Consider the following 20547-nt stretch of genomic DNA (forward strand, 5'->3'; position numbering starts at 1 on the left):
AAACAGGGCAGACTGACTACCCAGTGAGCCTGAGGGAGCCACGTGTCTTCACTTCTCACATCCCTGATTACAAACACGCTAACAGTCAGCATGTTTATGTGTGTCCTGGGCATGGACACCACATACCCTTGCTGGGGACAAGAGCACTGTTAGCTGAGCTATCTCCCAGCACTGTTATTCTCTAAGCAGCCTATAGGAGCACTCTAATGGAAAGGGTCACATCTCTACTACAGTCTCTGCCACTTCTTCACAAAGAGCAGCAGGTGAGGAGCACAATAAATGAAGCTGCTCTCAGTGTCTTTCACATTAGGGAAATACCAAGGTATTTCTCGGGAGGCAAATTAGAACACATCAACCAGAATGTATGCTCTAGGGACATTTATGACATCTTATTCTGTATTTAGTAATGCCCTACAGCGGACTTTGTAAAGATGCTGTGTAAAGGGCCAGTAGCAGCTGTAAATAACGAAGGCTTTGGTGTGCTTCTTGCTGCATCATTCTCACACTGCTAAACACCATATTGTAACTTCTGAGTCGATGCAGTCTAAATGATGGTAGTTAGGTTGGCTTACAAATAGGAAATTATTTTGGTTTTATGAAACATTTAAGATATATAATAAGAAGTAGATGATTTTAAAGTAATTAAAATTATTACTCACTGCATTTCTTACCTTCTACTAGTTGATTCAGCAGGCCTTAATAGTGAGTTTTATTGAATCCAACTGATCATTAGTTGTACAGATAAATGGTTCGGCTAAGGATGTGGCTGTGTAATAATTTGTATTTCCCTTCACGGTTTGTTTCCATGGTGCACTGTCTCAGCTCTGTGAAGACTATTGCGCCAAGTTGTTTTTAAATGTGCCTGTTCACCTGAGCGATTTTGAAAGGAGAGATCATATCTAAACTGATAATGTATTCCCTTTTTTTTGGTTAGTACAGTCCACGATTGTTTGAACCGTTGTTTGTAAAGTGAAGAGACAGTTGTAGTTCTGTCATTGGGATGTTCACATTTTAATGGAGCCATTTACCAGTTATGTGGGAGTGCTAACATCCACTGGCTTTTATGGTTAAGTAATAGTTTGTTTTCCATATACACTTAACATATCAAATGTATCTGCCAGGTCTGGTAGTAGGTGCTAGCAACAGAGAACAGAATAAATACTGTCATTCTGAATAAAATCATGTGTAGTATGTGAAGTAATAAATGTGGCAGAGAGCACACAGTCTGATATTAGTCTCCTTTTCCATAACTGTATCATTCTCAAAGTGGCCTTTAGGGTAAGAAGCGCTTCTATAAAAATGGGCATTCAGCACACAGAAAATTGTTATCTCAGGAGCTCTGAATATTGAATCTTAATGTTGTAACAGTTACTTTATAGTTCATGTACTTCACAGAAAGCTTTAAACAACATGTAAATTCATCTAAAACACATCTAATCATGGTACGTAGCACACACTTTACCTCTGGTGTTAATCTGGGAAACTCTCAACTATTTTGCTAGGTATATGTCCCTCAACATAGCTGCAACTAAAAAAAGATTCACAGGCATTTAAGTCTCACAGGTGATGTGAGAAGCCATCTTTAAAATAGAATTCACACAGATATATAGTGATTTTCACATGCACTGTGAGGGTATATGTTTCTTGGGGAATTATTTAGAACCTCAGTTGTTCCTGTGTGATTTTTCTCTCTCTAATTTCCTTTTCTTCCTGTGTTTGGTCTACAAAATCCTTTATTCCATCTTCAGCAAAGACTCAGGTGTTCTTGGCTTCACAGTCTACTCTGCTTGAAGAGGGAATAAGGTGTAACTGTGAGACCTTGAAAACATTACACCCACACTTTTTGCTACCTTGAAAGACTTTGTTTCTTAAAACCAGGCCCTCCCCCGTCTTAGCTGTATTCATATATCTCCCATGGGATGCTTGCTTTTAATTAGTACAGAACCCTTTGTCCCTGGACCACTGCCTGGTACATAGGTGCTAATTAATCATTACGGAATGTAGATAAATTTAGAAGTCCTGTATTGTACACTGATACACATATTTCTGGCCCATCAATTAGTCATTAACGGTGATGGTGCCTGATATAGGGTCAATGAAGAAATGAGGATTGCAAGCTACCAGAAACCAGAGAAGAAAGTAGGTCTACATGGTAGGAGTAGGATGTCAATTGTCAAATATACCAGTGGTTCAACATGTGGGAAATAATTCTTCTTCATATATACATAATTCTCTAAGTTGGCTTTTTTCTGCTTCCTTTATGAAATGATATGAGATAAAGACAGGGAATAAACTAGAGTTCAATAGTTATTTCAAAACTTTTCTATCCTCCCTTTTCTGAAGGAAAGAACATCTTTGAGATGTCACCTGCTGAGCTATTAAAGCTAGACCTACATTGTAATATGGTAACAAGTGGTTCATGAAAGAAACCGGGGGATTTTGAAAAGCTAAAAGCTAAATACATCATAATAGTTAGGCATCCTTTAGAATTTAACACAAAACAGATGCAGAAAGTGGCACTGTGAAATAAAGGCAGGACTGCAAAGACTTCTTGGGGATAATGGCTTCTCAAAAGCCTGGCTCTTCTAAAGTTACTTTGAGAAACAATGTAATAGTCATTTGAAAATGTAGTGCTTACATAGCAATAACATGTCAACTTGTAAAATTAAGTTAGGTTCTCTTATAAAATCCTAAATCTTATGTGGGATCCAATAATAGGGGCAGTATTTTGTTTATCAAGGTTTTCAAAACTACAAAGAAAGTTCTAGTATACTCTTTTCCTACAAAGTGAAAGTATTAGTGTTATGAATACTATTATATTATCTCACTGAGAACAACACATAAGTTACCAGTATTTCATCAACATGATGAACTAGAACCTTCTGTACTTATCACTTTCATTAAGAATGCCTATGATCATGATTTATAGAAAAAACATCTTTGTTTTAACATTAATGATACTTTAATTTTGTAATGGAACAAAGTGAATAAAAATCACCAATGTCCTCTATCACTAAATAGAAATTATCACTTGGTCTGTTTACCATAAAAATGTACCTGTTATAATCAACATTAGTTTCCTGGAGTCCAAGTATTTAGATTTTACAGAGTCTATCCATTCCCTTCTCAGCTGAGAAGATATACACATTTATTTAATGTTTAGTGTGGATTGGGTAATTTGTTAAATTTAGAAAATAAGCATGCTTCTACCTTCTAGAATGGTAAAGTATAAAAGAGGAAAGAATCATGCAAATGGCCATTGTTGTGTTTGATACTTGCTATGCATAAAAGCTATACTAGAAACACCAGGGAAGGGATGGTGGCCAAGTCATGAGGGCCGTAGTGGAGCTTTCTCAGCTTTAGGTCAGGCAAAGTGCTATGGTAGTAGATCATCTTGTCAAACATGGCATTTTAACAAATTTGTTATATTTTCTTGTTAAAGAAAATGTAAAGGAAAAACAGTAGATGGTGAAGTTTGAAAATTAGGCTGGAGGTTGGTCTCAAGGTGTGTGTGTGTGTGTGTGTGTGTGTGTGTGTGTGTGTGTGTGTATGTGTGTGTGTGTGTGTGTGTAAAATATACACATGCCTTCATGTGAATGCAAATGTGAGCATGTAAGTATTTGTGTATTAATATGTTAATGTGTGTGCATACATTCTGGAAGTTAATTGAGATGAAGAGGCATAGAGTGACAAAATTGCTCTGTTAGGAACATCATGAGAACCTTTTAGGACAGAAGAGGTCTTTTCACTATCTTTTGCTGAAGTTTTGGCTTTGAAAGCACAGTAACAAATTACTTCACATATCCAGTTTTAATCTTCTAATGACTAAAAAGGGAGATTCACAAAAATGGTTGACTTGGAGCAGAGTGTACCAATGAAACCCATGAGAAGAGTGAGCTTTGGCTAGCAGAAGACATTCTTTACAACACACTGAAAGTATAGGAGGTATTTTAGAGTGTTTGTCCACTAGTACTCAGGACATTTTATAATACAAGTTTTGGAGATATTATATAATGGCATGTGATTTTAGTATTATGATAGTGATTAAGAAGCTGGGACTACTTTTTCAGCTAAAGGAAGAAACGTGATAATATTATACCCTAGGTGTTCAAAAGCCATGGTGAAGAACAGCGCCTAGTGTGCTTTTTCCTACTTGAACTTTGAGACAGGAAATTGGATTTGAAATATCCATCATGACAATATCGCGAAGTCAAACTCAAAGAAGGCTAGGTGATAAAACGTGCCTATCAGGCCCCCGACATCGGGGCTCTTGTCACTGTGTCTTCCCTGGTACACACGTTCATTGTCAGTGTAACCTTCGTGCCCTCAGTGTTAACTAAGTGGCATGTAGGGAAAAGAAGGGTTAAAAATTCCTTGATATAGACTTCTAATAGTGTGCTTCAGCTTAGGCCTTATTAAATTAAACATGGCCTGAGCTGCATCTTCACCTCAATCCCTCAGTTCCAATGTGCTTCCTGACTAAAGTTTGCATCAAACTGAACCTCTCATGCCGAGAGTATCTGAGTATATCCTAGATCCAATCATGGCAGCTGGTTTTCAGCCAATCGGCTACTCTGTTATTGAAATCCCAAGGAATGTACATGGGCATCTCTAGCCAGTTAGGTGATCTGTTACTGGACTGCACATAGAAGAGTCTGTTGATTTCTTTGCTAGGTGGAGTTCACCAAACTTCTTTATATTTTGAGGACTGTGTGATTGACACACTCTCCCATGCTAACATAAACTCATATGAGTTTACTTTGTGTAACTTTATTTAATAGTTTGAACCATATAAGGAAGGTCTTTTAAATCTGTTCTGAAACAATTTGGCTTTTAAGAGTCTGATTCTTAGGACTGCTTGTATGTGTGTGTACCTATATTTATTTATGTGTTTATGTACATACACATCTGTAATTCCAGTGTTCCACAGGTAAAGGCAGGACAATCAGAGGCCTACTATCATCCTCTAGTGCATAGTGAGTTTGAGAACCTACAAGGAACTTATAAAACCTTATCTAAAAACAAATGTAAGTTTACCTATGTAACCACACTAAAGTCTTGACAGAAAGAAGTAGTGTTTTGAAGAAGAAGACTTGATTCTAGATGAACTTACTAAAAGTGTTCCTAGAAATGAATATAACTGACCCGCAGGTCGTGAAATTGCAAGAAGGACATTTATCTCTATTATTTGCAAGATGAGACAATTTAATGCTATACTTGTTGATTATGTAGTAAAGTAAAACATAATCTCACTAAACAATTTCAGATATGTTCTAGGTTTGGTAAAAGTTAGTATTGAGGTTATTTCCTAACATGGGTAAGAGTCTAATACACAGCAATTACTCATGTTTAGGAAAGCTGTTTATTTTCATGAACTTAATTTTTCCCATTAAAATTTCCTATATCATATCAACATATTGTATAGTAAGAAAGTAAGATGACATTTCAAAAGTCTAACACATTGCTACCTTTCTCAGCGATGCTCGGTAGATGGCAGGTATTTTTAGTTTGTGACTATTGTACATGTTTCCAGGACTGGATGAGCTTCCTGGTTTCATTTTGGTTTTGGTGATGATCTTTGTAACCATGCTTATCTTAGGACAGTCACCAGAGAAGTGGGCCAGCTATGAAGAATTCCTTTGGGAGTTCTGTGGGGAATAATACTTGTGAAGAGATGAGAAAAACAGGATTGGACACACCAAGTGTGATGTGATTACACAAGAATCTCAACCAATCCCATGGGGAGCTCTGGAGCTGAAATAACCCTTCAGTGTGTTCGTGTTGGGGTCAGGGGGTTCACCTTCATAATAGCCCTACACACTCAGGGCTCCTTCACACTGAGCACATTAGAAGTGGGACACTTCTGGCACTACTCTTTAGAATGAAGGCAATTCCCAGAGGACACAGTCAGTCACCAAGCATAGCTGCTAGCTGCCAGGATTCCTGAGGAAAGGAGGTACTCAGTAGGGAAATGGGAACCCAGATCTCACACCACAATGTTTACAATCATGGCTAAATGATGTTTTCAGTAGAGGTAGTCATGCTTTCCAAGTGGATTCACATGTACAGAGCCATGAGGTGGATTCACATGTACAGAGCCATGAGGTGAAAAGAAGGACAAGAAGGAGAGCAGAAGACATGCTTGGAAATTATCAACTTGTGAATCAAGTTTTTTGCTCAGTTCTTGCTCCTGTTTTATTTCTTAGTGTGGCATGAAATGCTGAGGGGTTATGAGTATAGACTACGGCAGCGATTTCGGTCTTAGTTTCAACAATAAACATTGGGTGTGAGTAGAGAGTTTTCATTTTCTAATGAATCCATTAGCTTCTGTGAGTTCTCTATCTTGGGAAGATAAGTCTTTGCTGGATTGTGAAGGGGAAGTTATTCAATAATCAAGATCTGTTGATTGTTCTCCAATGTATAAACACAGAGAATTCATCACGATTTAAATTAGAAGTTTAACATGAACTAGAAAAGAAGAATTCATTTTAGTAGTTTATTGTGAAAAGTGACAAGAGTGAAATAAAAATTTAAGGAACCTGTACGTAAAAACCTGTGTATAAACCTGTGTCAGAGCCAGCACTCACACCAGCAAAGACTCCAACAAGCTCAGTCACATTTCCAAAGACATATAACTTCCGGATAAATACATCCTTTGGTCACAGTGAAAGCAACCAAGCCCAGGAGACTATATAGAATCATAGACATTCAGTTTGAGCCCCAGATTCATAGAAAAACAGGTAAAAAAAAGAAAAAAAAAGAGAGACATGAAGCTATATTTGTCTCTGTTGGTATGTAGGTATCTACCTGTACCTACATTATGTCTTAACAGAAATTATTTTTAGTACCAATGGCATTAGAATGTCTGAAAAATGGAGTAGTAAAACTGAGAAAATAATTTTTGACAGGTTTTTGTGCAGTACTCAGCAAGCACTAATGGAATGGCTCTTCTCTGGATATCAGACATCTTTGGTGCAAAGTGATAAAAAGAATGATAAAGCAATGTGTTAGACTCTACTTCTATTATCCTAGAGATCAAAATAATTTAATTGTAGAGTCATAGATTAAAGTAGCTTATGCTAATATGTGGTCACATAAAATATTCATGCACACTCAAAAGAGATGGATATTACTATTTGTGTGTGGTGACAGTCTCGGGGTAGGAGAGGAGTGGCAGGTGCTGGCAGGTACTCTGACAAGATACTATCCTTTAGCACATACAAGGTGGGAGGAATAGACCCACCCACCTTGGGGCCTTTGGAAATAGCCACTTCCATGTCATCTGCCTAGGGATTTGCTTGGTGGTTAATTCATGTTCTGTCCCATTTAAACACTTTATAAAGGATTGGGAGGAAGCTGGCATGAAGCAAACATGTAGCAGTCAAGAGATTGCTGTAGAGAACAGAGAGTTGGTGGACTCCCAGGTTTCCAAGATTCAGATCTAGACAAAAAGCCAAGAGCAGATACTATACTGGTAGGGAGGGCCAAGTTCTGGACCACACTGTTGGAGGAGAGGAGAAAGTCCAGGGGCCCTGATTAACTTTTAAGTGTGAATATCACCAGTGGCTGGAATGTGCCACAGAAAATGTGTGCCTTGGACTGGTCTGTCGGAGCTGATCAGTGTGCTGGTTAGTGCTGCAGTCCTCTGGGACTGCCTGATGCTGATTTGATGAAGAGGTCACAGTGGCCTTGAGTCTCTCCTAATGCCCTGCTGTCCTGAACAGCATGCTTCAGAAGCTCATAGACTTTTACTCTCGTTACACTTACCATAAATGGAATGATCCAACCAAGCAAACTTTCTGTTCTAAAACCTACATTCCTCAAAGATAAACTAAGAGCAGAGGCATCTCAGCAGTGAAACAGACATGGTGAGAGCTTTTCATCTGAGGCAAAATCCTCTAGGCATTAAAGGTTTTATATTCCAGCTTCTTTTTATTCACCTACAACTCCGAAAACCCATGGCTGTAAATTAGACATGCTTATGATTCTTAGACTTGGAAAATGGGTTATTAAAACCACTCATCCCAGTACCACACCTAGCTAAGGTGATATTGGCAATCTGTTGCTGCAGGCAAGTGTGAGCCATGGATTTTTAAATTTTATTTTTAATGCGTAGCCCCTGGCATGTCGACTGTGCTTCAGAGGAAAGCAGCACAAACTGGGCTTAAAACAAAAACAAAACAGGGGATCCACAGTTGGGTGTGTCAGGGAAAGGGAGGGTCTAGGAGGAGTTCGGAGAGGGGGTAAATATGACAAAAACATGCTGGTGACATTCTCAAAGAACTACTTTTAGAAATAAGAAAAGTAAAATCCTCTCCAGTGTTCTGACACTGGGTCTGGCTAGCAATGGAATGGGCTCCTTTGGAAGCATGTAAGCTCCATAGTGCCGAAGGATCACCGCACACAGTGATGCCCAGGGAAGAGGCAGGCATCCCTTAGCTCATGGGCAACCATCCCTGAGTCGCTACCCACACAGCTTCCGTATGATCTCTTCAGCCTTGATTCTCTTTCCTCTTCTTTGCCTGTCCTAACCCTGACCGATAAGCACTACATCATGTAGAACAGACAATCCTCCATGAAATAACATGAATTAGTATGCTTGTTCTGAGAATCAATAGTGTGCATATATCTTAGTGACTGGTGAATAATAGAGAGTCAGTTAATTTTCTTGTTTATCTCGACAGGAGCAAAATGTCGTGCTAATTTTTTCTTGTCTGGTTTCTGACAACTTTTGACTATGATAAAAAATTAGCAATTAATTTTCTTCCAGTTCTTCAAATATCATCTCATTAAATGATGGAGGCCTGCCTCCAGTTGATGATCCTCCAGGCTCAGCTCCTGGATGCTAGGGTTATATGCGTGTACCCTGACCCCTAGGCACAAGTGGGTTTTTTAAATGTCATGTTTTTCTTGAGGTACTTAATGACCTGCCCAATCTCTATCCTTGCTAAAGAGTGGGATCAATGATTTTATTTTTTACTCATCACAAACTTAGGCAAGGGTTTCAGGAACATGTTAGGCAACTGAAGAACACAACAAGAATAAACTTCGTAAAACTTCATTATACTATGGTTTTGAAATCTACAGCCTTTTAAACTTGTTACCCCAATTTAAAATTCACTTACAAAGCTTGAAAAAGTATGACTTCTCAGTTTCTTTAGTCCAAGAATGAGAACAAAGTCTATGTCCTGCTTTCCCATATATATTTTTTTTTCTTTCTGAGGATGATTTCACCAAAGATGTGGGAAGGGGAACAGGAAGGGTGGTCCAAGGACGTGGTCCCCCTGCCTCAGCCCTGTGTTTAGTCTCAATACAGCAAGTCACATTAAAAAGTTCACAGTGGAAACGGGAGCCTTTAGTCAACTATCCTGATCTAAACGTGTGACAATCTCTTTTTTCCATCATGTTATAGGTGGTAAATTACAACCCAGAAAATTACAGGCTGCTGCACTTGTCAGTGCTGTGGTTATTGATGCCTTTGAAGGATTGACATTTGTTCCAGTCCCTAACGGAGTAGCTGAGATTTTTCAAGTGCCCGGGAAAGTATGTCTCTCATACACTCCGCCATGGAGCCTGAGACTTTTGGGTCACAAGACAGTGTGAGCTGCTGCTCAAATAGATTCAAGAGTAGAGATTTCTGGAGAGTGCTGACTAATTGGAACAATTTCTCAAATATAACTGCCAATACTTTCATTTGACAGGAGCATGGCTACTTGTAGACAATCCTTGTGATACCAGTCTTTTCCTTATATCTTTTACTTGTCCCATCTGGAATGGCTATAAATTCAACTAGTCAGCCACTGCTCTCCATTGATGCTAGGATTATCCTCCTCTAAACAAAATTTGAGCCACATGGCTCTCAGATACATTCAAAGTACAAGCCCAGTGTGTAGAGCCCAGGAGCCAGTGCCTCATACAATGTCGCCTCTGCTACTTTCTCTAAGTCACTCATCTAGTATTGACTTTTTGTCTACTACAAAGCCTCACTGTGCTGTCTAGACTTCTGGCTCCTCTTTTCTGCTAAGACATCCTATAACCTATCCTGCCTTTCAGCTGTGGCTCGACTTGCTCACACTTTGAAATGATGCAGGCTTTTCAAGCACCTTGGTTAAAAACTCTGCCTACCCAGCAGCTTTTTAGAGAGCAACTCTCTCCAGCAGCTGCACGGCTTACATCACAATGTTAACCCAGACCTGCTCTTCTCCCCTCACTTAAATTGTGCTTATTTTTAGGGGTGAAGGGATATATTTTTCCTCTAGGCCCCCAACATCACTTATCTTACAGGATTGAATCTTTTTTTAAAGAATAATTTCACTAATTTTTCCATTTGGTTTATTCATATCACTTGCCCAAAGGGACTGGGTAGAATTAGATGAAACATCTAGAGATAGATTGCTTGGCCCCTTCTGGTGATGGCTTTGCTAATAGACTCACTCCAAACAAATCAGCGTGTCAGATCTGTAGAAGAAGGGCCCAGGAAAGAGGGCAAGCGGAACAGAAGCACACATTGCTGTTCCTCTTCATGGCCTTGACACAACCCCATCTTTTTCTATTTACTCCTTTGAAATGTAGTCCCAAAGCCACTGTCCATGCAAAGCATGAGAATGTACAATATATGCAGATGTCTTACAAAAGCCTCACATAGGGAGTTAGCTTGTTGTACTTATAAACTAATATAAAAAATATAGAACTCATAAGTAAACTACTTGAAGAGTTAGGACAATTGTTAACGTTGTATTTCTGTATCTGTTAAGTCTCTGAATGTTAATGAAGGAGCTCTCCTGACTCTTCACTTTTGACATGTCGTCTGCTCACTTTACTCTATCGGACTGTAATATACCAAGGCCCTCTCGCCTTTTCTTTTCTAACTCACTGTGCCCAGCCCTGCCATCACATCACCCACTGAAAGCATCAGCAGTTCTAGTACAGGTGGCAACACCCTAGCTCCAGACAAGGGCCTTTTCTGTGCTCTCCCTGTCCCTGTTTATTCTTAAGAAACCTTAATGTTCCATCTCCAGATCACCTCTGTGCCTTGGCTTCAGAGTTCAAAGCAGATGTTACCTAACCCCTAACTTCCGGAGTCTCCCCTCAGCATCTCGGGTAGAAAGTCTGTCACTGCCAGAAGAGACTCTGTGGGGAAGCAGGGGCAGATGAAGACCCTGATGCTCTCCTTCCCCTTCCTGCTTTTCTTAAGCACACAGTGGTGTTCTTTCTAGCCTAGATCCTTTCACCAGCCAGAGTTTGAAATACTGGAGAGATATTTTATACTACAAGATATTTTAAGGACACAAATACTTCTATAAATCGTTTCAAGTACGCTAAAAACCACAAATCTTACATTGTATTAAAGTGAGAGCATTTTTCCTCCACAAGTTAACTTTGAAATGGCTTGTAACTATATATACACACACATACATACATACTTATGTACATATGTATGTATATATATGTATATACATACATATATATATTACACACACATATGTTTGTGTGTGTGTGTGTGTATGGTGGTCATAGAGACAGAGCTAGTTTTGACCTCTTAGGAACAAGATAGCATACATGCAATGAGGCAGAGCAGGCATTCATGAAAAACATTAAAGTATTATTTTAGTAAAAAGGTATCAGCCCAAAAGGGTCATTCCTAAGAGGCAACAGTAAAACTTATTTTATCTTTTCACTTTTCAAAGTCCCTCAATTTCTCTGTTGTTAAATTTAAATATAGGGCATAATTCTATACATAAAGCCATTGATCATTTCAGATATATTTTTACTTTACATGCTTTATTGCTCAAAATGAATATTTACAGCTAATCCTGGGAATATATAATTTTATCAGTTTATTTTTGTTATATAGGTAATAATACTTTTTTTGTCTGTATAATGATGCAACAAAAATTTTCTGAGAGAAAAGTCAAGTCAACTTAATGGAAGAAAAAAACCCATATAGGTTGTAAAAAATGAATTTGAAACAATCTAAATATTTTATACACAACTTAGCCAATAATACCTAGTTACTCAATGAGATGATTAATAATTTAGTTGGCAAGTGTCCCTGACACATCTTCTTTCCTCTTAGCTGCAAAGCAAACTGGGATCATTTGGAAGAAAGATTTTAATTTGGGTCATACTGACAAATGCAATGAAGTCCACTTTCCCTTTCTAAGTGAAAGGATCTGATGGAGATGTAAACAGAGAAGGAACTCAGATGCTATCTGGTCCAGATGTTCACTTCCTGTTGTGAGAAGAAGGCTCCAAAGATCCTGTAGTTGGCAAGGGGTGGAACTGGGTTTCATCCAAAGAATTACTAACTTTTGGTCTAAGGCTTTTTCTTTGATGATATTATTTGGAATTTATTATTATTATTATTATTATTATTATTATTATTAGTAGTAGTAGTAGTAGTAGTAGTAGCAGAAGCAGCATTATTATTATTGTGTTATTGTTTTTTTTGTTCCAAGTATTTTTAATGAAAGAGCCACTACCCTGATATTAACAATAACATTTCAGATTAAAATTTTAAGCAGGAATGTAGTTGGCCCAAACTTGTCAGTCATTATAGAAAGAAAATTCTGACCCATATCACTGTCTTCATCATTTCTCTCTCTCTCTTTCCCTCTCACTAAGTTGTTTTTTCACGTCTAGATGAGTCTACGGAGCTGGGACATTCTTTCACTCCTTTATGGAGTTCAGAAAATGAGGTGTCTGCGCTATGCAGTGCACAAGAGATTTTACCTGATTTGGTAAATTACCATGTAGATATATAGTACTCAATATTTCTAAAGTGAAAAGATTGGACAGATAAGAAATATTCATGACCATGAATGCTTATTGGGGTCTAGTGAACACATATGACTGTGGGTGGCAGGTTTAACCTTAATAGCTTAGGAGAAATGGATGAGCCTCCAGAAGCCACTATCTCTTTAGAAGCAGGACAAGATTCACTTATTTATTGTGTTGTTACTGCTAACAATTCTTTAAGGAGTAGAGTAGCCTCTTTATACAGCGATATGACTTCTAGAAACAACATGGACATCAGTGCTATCACTAAACTAATTTAGCAAAGGCAAAAAAAACCAGACTTACATACTAACACATTGCAAGATTCCTGCTGGAGTTTGAAATAATATTTTCACTTTTACATGACATAAAGTAGTAGAAAAAAGTAATTGGTTTAATCTCATGGGATTTTCTCTATGTTCTTCTTTGCCTTTCATAGATTAAACTTTTTTACATTTGAGCCAAAACATGTAAAATTACTACTGAAGGAGCAAAAGTATACAGACTTACAGCCCTCATGCTTTCAAAATGTCCGCCTTCCTTGTCAAAGTCAATAGGCTGTCCTTTCAGTGTCCAGTCGAAAGTGACATCCAAACTGGAGTCATGGATGGCTTTGCAGTTGAGGACAATGCTCTCTCCAACAGTTAACTCCGTCCTTTTAGGGGTAAGCTCTATCCTTGTGGGTTCTAGTGGGCAGAAGCACATGCGTTAGTATAATCACCTCCCTACACTTCACATCACATTGAGCTGTAAAGAAAATGTGAGCACGGAGCACATACAGTTGCCACAGAGTTCGATTTTATATTTTCAACTCCATCATCAAAATCTGAAATACTACAGTTTCTTGGCAGCTACATGTTTTATTATACTTTTCCAAAGGATTAATGCTCTTAGACTTCCTATTCTCCTTAGACCTGCACTCAGAAAAAATAAATAAATAAAAGGAAAAGCGATTCTAAAACTAGAAGCAAGGGCTACATATCTGCTTAGGCAGTGAAGAGCATTTGCTACTCTGCAGAGGACCCAGCTTTACCAGCACTGCCATGACAATGAGCAACTGTTGGTGTCACTGGTTTCAGGAGATCTGATAGCCCCCTCTGATAGCTGTGGTACCAGGCATGCATATGTACACACACACACACACACATGTGCACAGAACCTCCATAAAATAAAATACATAAATCTTAGAAGCAGCATTTGGCCTCATTGAAGAAAGAACACAAGGAAGGAGAAGCCAGAGCCTCTCTGATCCTCTTCATAGATACTTAAATAAAGGAACCTTTACAATAAACATGGCGCACATGTCAGAAGAAATAATGCATGGGGGCGTTGCCTTTTTATGGTTAGCAGCTTAAAACGCAAGGAAAAGCACCTTTTCCCAAATTACTCTTTCAATGGACCTAAAAATATTTTCCTCCCATCTTGGACTTGCTTTGTGCTGAACAAAACATCTATGAAGGAGGAGGAGGAGTAGACAAGGCATGATCTATCTAATTATAAAATATTATTTTTGAGACTTTGTGACAGACTCAACTATATAAAATCTTTAAAAAGCTGAGCGGTCACGGCTTTATTTCATCAAAAATATTCTAGCTGTTTATTAGAAACAACTGGATTTCAAAAACTGACATTTTAAAAAAGATTGTTCTTATGAACTTAAAAGAACATTGAACCAATAAGTGGTATCAGTCATGCACCTAAGAAAAAGAATATAGGTTAAATGAGTGTGATGTGATGTGTCAGGATGGAGTAAGGAGCAATGGACAGTTGCTTTCTTGTTCCTCATTAGAGCCCTAGCTCTAAACAGGGAATGAAGACAGGCTCAGTGTTTAGTGATGAGCTTCATTTTCTTCTAATGTCTTTCGCTAGTGAGGGGCTCCTCCCACAGGAAGGAGGCTACTCCCTTTTGTTATTTTCTTGTTCCTTTCTATTTTTGAGACATGTTTTCCCACTTTAGCTCAGGCTGGCTTCAAAGTCACAGCAATTCTCTTGTCTCCGTGTCTGTCGTGTGTGTGTGTGTGTGTGTGTGTGTGTATGTCCCTGACATGAACTGGGAAACAAACATGGGTCCTCTTCAAGAACAGTAAACGCTCTTAGCTGCTGCCTGTTTCTCTGCCTGCTGCCCAACAAATTTTTATAACTAAACAATTTCAGACCCACTGCTAGGGTTAGACGTGGGAGCCACCATTCCAAGCTCTGTTTTGATTCTTAAAACGATGGAAGCGAAGCTTTGTGTCAGTTCTGTTTTTAACAAACCTTGAACCAAGATATTTACAGTAATCAATGCAAACTCATGTATGTGCATATTGTATTTTCTTTTCAATATTATTATGCTTTCTGATGATGAGGCTGGGAAGCCAAAGCTTCGGGACATCAGGTCTGTTATCTGTTCTCTTACCTTTGACAGACAGGGAAGCTATAATCTCCGCGGAACCAAACATGTTCTCCCCTTGGCAAATGTACTTTCCCTCATCTGCTTTAGAAGCATTTAGGATCCTCAGGCTTCCGTCTGGAAGAATAGCTATTCTGAAAATTATTAAAAACAGATTTGTTCCTGTTTCATTGCAAACAAACTAAATGGCAGGAGTTTTCAACGGAGCCCAGACACTAAGGTGATGATAGAGAGGTAACAAGCATAATGAAGGAACCTTGTTGAAAATAAGAGCTGAAAGAGGCATTTGACCCTTAAAGATTTGACACAATAAACCCACCTAATATCTTTTTTTATCCAAAAGATGAAGAAACTTGCAAGTTACTTCTCTTATGATAGTTTTTGACAGTTCATTTTAAAAGATCCAGAGAAAGGTGACCCTGAGTTTAGCTATTATATAGCTTGATAACTCTAATATCACCTAGCCATATTTTAGTACCAAGCTTAGGTATTACACCTTAAACCAAAAGTGACCTCAAAAATCAAATTGAGAAAGATACAGGATAAAAATACAGAGGAGGATGAGTACAGACATAAAATTAACTGTAGGCAGCTAAGACGTGATTAATGGGTTTCCCAGAACCACGCTTGGGGAAAGGCATGGAAACGTGGCCAGCTAGCCAGGCTGCTCGCACTGCACTCTTGAGTGTAGGAATGTGATAGCCCAGTCTGCAACTCAGCTCTTACTTGACCTTTGATAAAAGTGGACCTTCAGTTTTCTATAAAGGTGAAAAATTAGAGCATTATTAAAATTTTTAGAAGTTCAGTACAAATGAGGGTGACATTTGGAATTACCACACTCTCCTATGTATGTATCATTCCGGGAATTTATGCCCTTCAGACTTAATTAGCGCTTTGGTCCATTCTTCCTGCACATGCTTGTAAAGTGTAGCCCACTATTTCACCAGCACAGCACTCCACACAAGCTGCCTGAAATGCATAATCAACCTTTGTGCTTTAGGTGGTATGTCCTTCTAGACCAACCTCTTTAGGAACCAGGAAGCCAAGGCTGGCTGTGAGGAGTAAGAACCAGTGACCTAACAAATCATAAACCACAAAATTAACCCCCAGGAATCTGACAACAGCCTACTCCATGCTAATACCATAACACTAACCTATGAAGATGAAAAAATATCTAAGCTTGGTTTAGTTGAACATATATATATATGTATGTATAAATTTATTAATATTACATCTCAATTGTTATCCTATCCCTTGTATCCTCCCATTCCTTCCTCCCTCCCACTTTCCCCCTACTCTTATCCCCTATGACTGTGACTGAGGGGGACCTCCTCCCCCTGTATATGCTCATAGGGTATCAAGTCTCTTCTTGATACCTTCTATCCTTCCTCTGAACTACTTTATTTTATTTTAGGATGATATTCAGTACTGGTTGTCTCTAGCAGCTGACTGCTATTTAGAGCGTTGAACATAACAGTTGATGAAATATTCTAGGCTGCTTAATAGGTACTGTCTATTGTATGTACACATTGCCATTAATAAAGATAACTGAAAAACAACATATGGTTTTATCTATAGCTCACTCTTAATTTGAAAGATGTAAGAAGGAAAATCAACTCAGAATCAGTACAGACTAAAAATGAAGAAGCTTGTCTTCTATCTCATCTAGAGAGATATTACTTGATATCCGTGGGATACAGAGAGCCTGGAAAAATTATGTAAATTCAGCAGATAAAAGCACTTGCTGTTCATGTAGAGTTCAGTTCCTAGCACCTGTGTCACAGGCCTCACACCTGCCTGTAACTCCAGCTGTGGGGGAAATGATGCCCTCTGCTGACCTCCATGGTTACAGCCACACATGCACACACACACACACACACACACACACACACACACACACACACACACACACACACCTCATATTCACACATGCACATGTATGCATAATTTACAATGAAATAAAACATTTTAAAGGTTATATAATTCCTCGAGGAAGACAATGTAAACTTATGTTTATCATTTGTAAAGTGCCCATTTATTATCATACAAGCAGATCGTGAGTTTATTCAAGCAAAAATTATACTTTTGTATAATAACTATATATCTTGCATGAATTATATAATGTGGAAACTTACCTAAATTGCTATTATTTTCACAGATTGTTAATATCTTGAAAATATTTAAATTCTACCAACTTTAGCAAAGTGCAACGCAACAAGAGAGAAGTCTGGCTTCCAAGTTCATCTGTTTTGAACACTTACAACTCAGGCTCTAAGATCAACAATCAACAAATGGGACCTCATGAAACTGAAAAGCTTCTGTAAGACAAAAGACACTGTCAACAGAACAAAGTGACAGACTACAGACTGGAAAAAGATCTTCACCAACCCTATGTTGGACAAAGGGGTGATATCCAAAATATATAAAGAACTCAAGAAACTAAACAACAATAAACAAAATAATCCAATGAAAAATGGGCTACAGAACTAAACAGAAAATTCTTAGCAGAGGAATATCAAATGGCTGAGAAACACTTAAATAAATACTCATCATCCTTAGGGAAATGCAAATCAAAATGACTCTGAGATTCCATCCTACACCCATCAGAATGGATAAGATCAAAAACTCAAGTGACAGTACATGGTGGCAAGGATGTGGAAAGAATACTGCTCCACTGCTGGTGAGAGTGCAAACTTCTACAACCATTTTGGAAATCAATCTGGTGCTTTCTCAGAAAATTGGGAACAGTGCTACCCCAAGATCCAGCTATACAATTCTTGGGCATATATCCAAAAGATTCTCCACCATACAAAGAAGTACACTTGACAAACTATGTTCATAGCAGCTTTATTCATAATAGCCAGAAGGTGGAAACAACTCTAATGTCCCTCAACTCAGGAATGGATAAAGAAACTGTGGTACATTTACACACTGGAATACTACTCAGCTATTAAAAGCAAGGACACATTAAATTTCCAGTGGATGCTTAATTCTCATGTAGAAGAATAAATATAATAGGCACTAGAAATGCCTTAGGGAGGGAACAGGGCAGGAGCTTACCATAGAGGTCCTCTGTAAGACTCCACCCAGTAGGGGATTGAAGCAGATGCTGAGACATACAGCCAAACTTTGGGGTAGAGTGAAGAGAGTCTTATGGAAGAGCTGGGGGAAAGAAGGACCTGGATAGAACAGGAGCTCCACACGGTGACCAATGGAGCCAACAAATCTGGGCCTGGAGCAAGTGGGGGAGGGGCTTCAGAAGACTGATGCAGCAACCAAGGACCATACATGGTGGAGGCCTAGACCTCTGCTCAAATGTAGTAGATAGGCTGCACAGTCTTCTTGTGGGTCCCATAATAAGGGGAGTAGGGGCTACTTCTGAAATGGTCTCTGGTGTTCACTCACTCATCACTTCCCACTGGTGGAGTGACCTTGCCAGGCCATAGAGGAAAAGAATGCAGACAGTCCAGATGAGCCTTAATAGGCTGTGGTTAGATGGTAGGGGAGAATGGCTCCCCCTTTTTGAGGGCTAGAGGAGAGAGTTGGGTGGGAAAGGAAGGGAGGGTGGGACCAGGAAGAGACAATGGAGGGGGCTATAAGCTGGATGTAAAGTAAATAAATTTTTAAAAATTTAAAAGTTCATCTGTTTTAAAGAAATATATTTGTCTTAGACACTGCCAGGATTTCCCCTCTTGATTTAAGATGACTGTGATCTCAATGTCAAAAGATATCCTAGTGTCCTTTCTGTTTCTCTGATAAATTACCCTGACAAAAATATATGTTATGGAAGAAAATCTTTATTTTAGCTCACAGTTCTAGGTCACAGTCCATCATAGCAGGGAGGTCAAGGCAAGAGCTCAGGGTAGGTAGCTGTATCCACACACAAGAGCAGAGAGAGGATGGATGCATACACATCTGCCTAATTTCAGTTTGTTTTCAACATTTATAGAGTCCAAAATATCCTGCCTAGCGAATGGCGCTGTGTCCAAAGGGCTGTGGCTTTTCACATCTGTTAACATAGTTAAACAACCCCAGAGGCCAACCTGCTCTAGACAATTACTTACCAAAACTTTGTCTGACATGATTCTAGATTATGCCAAGGTGAAAACTAAAAGCAACCATGATATTACGTAGCAGATTTTTGTTTTAAAAGATGAGATTTTAAACGAAAAGAAAATTCTTGTACTTTGGACCACTAGTCTCCTAGGGAGAATGAAGATTTTGAATGCTATGCTACTCATCCATTAAGTAGCAGTGTCTGTCATTTAACTACAACCATATCTTCTGATTTAAAATGTAAATCTTCACTTTTTTAACTTGGAAAAGAGACAAAGCAGGTAATGAATATGATTTACATCATAATGTCTGATTACCACACACATAACCACTTAGATAACTGAAGACTAAATTAATATTTCCAGCCTCATTATCTTCTCCTTTTGGTTGTTACTATTTGACTGCTAAATTTGAGGATGTTCAGCTTTGAGGATTAATTATTTTAAGATAACCTTGTATTTGGACTTGGATAGCAAAGGAGTGTGGAAAAGGAGCCAACGTGTTACTTAATATGCAGCCATTACAGTTCTAATGTCTAGATTCTGTGAGTTGCTTTGTTCTCACCTACAACTAATGACTGGGTCTTTGCCTTGTTAGCCTGCCCAGTGCCCTAGTCTATCAGCAAAGCCATTGGCTAACAGGGCATATTGTTTATGACTTGATATGTATGTTTACATCCAACATCATGGCCAGTTTCATTTCCATCTTGCCTCTCCTATTGCACATCCTCACTCAGTGTAGACCTTTCCAAACAGACTGCTAATTTAAGAATACTATTTGTTCTGATGCCACCATATTGTTTACTGGTTACGTAAATCTCTTTCTGTTGTACTGGCAGAGAACCTGAGACAATCAGTTTAAAAGGTGGAGAGATTTCATTTGGCTCAGTGTCAGAGATTTTCCTTCATGTTTGGCTGGCTCCTTTGTTTTGGGCCTGAGGAAAGGCAGACCATAATGGAGGTGTATGTGAAGTTAGGAAACCTGCTGACCAAGTGGCATCCAGCAAGCAGAGAGTAAAGGATGTCCAGGGGACAAGATCTGCCCTTGCAGAACTCAAGCTGAGTGACCTTCTTCCTCAAATCTATGTAGTGCTTCCTAGTTGCCCCTGACTCAACAGCCTGCTAATGCCACTATTAAGTTGTAAATGCATCAATCAAATGATGATACCAGCATTTTCATGATGCAATAACATCTCAATCATGTCAACACTTAAACAAAAGCTGTGGAGATGCCTGGTATCTAACTCCTGACAGTGAACCTGTTTTCTTTTTAAAAGCTTGATCTTTCTTCTCTTAGTCTTTGCTCTTACCATTTTCCTTCCC

At 38.7% G+C, this 20547-nt stretch overlaps 1 protein-coding gene across 1 annotated transcript in view; it reads right to left on the reverse strand.

The window, feature by feature from the left end:
• The window catches only part of Cntn5 (contactin 5), a 445387-nt gene that overhangs the window by 129888 nt on the left and 294952 nt on the right, over positions 1–20547 (reverse strand). The window contains exons 12-13 of the mRNA XM_051156769.1: positions 15176–15303; positions 13288–13463 (exon numbers count right to left, since the gene is read on the reverse strand). Of these exons, the coding sequence (XP_051012726.1) occupies positions 13288–13463; positions 15176–15303 (304 nt within the window). The remainder of the gene's footprint in view (positions 1–13287; positions 13464–15175; positions 15304–20547) is intronic.

This window comes from Acomys russatus, chromosome 14 (assembly GCF_903995435.1).
Source record: "Acomys russatus chromosome 14, mAcoRus1.1, whole genome shotgun sequence".
Classification (NCBI taxonomy): Eukaryota; Metazoa; Chordata; class Mammalia; order Rodentia; family Muridae; genus Acomys; species Acomys russatus.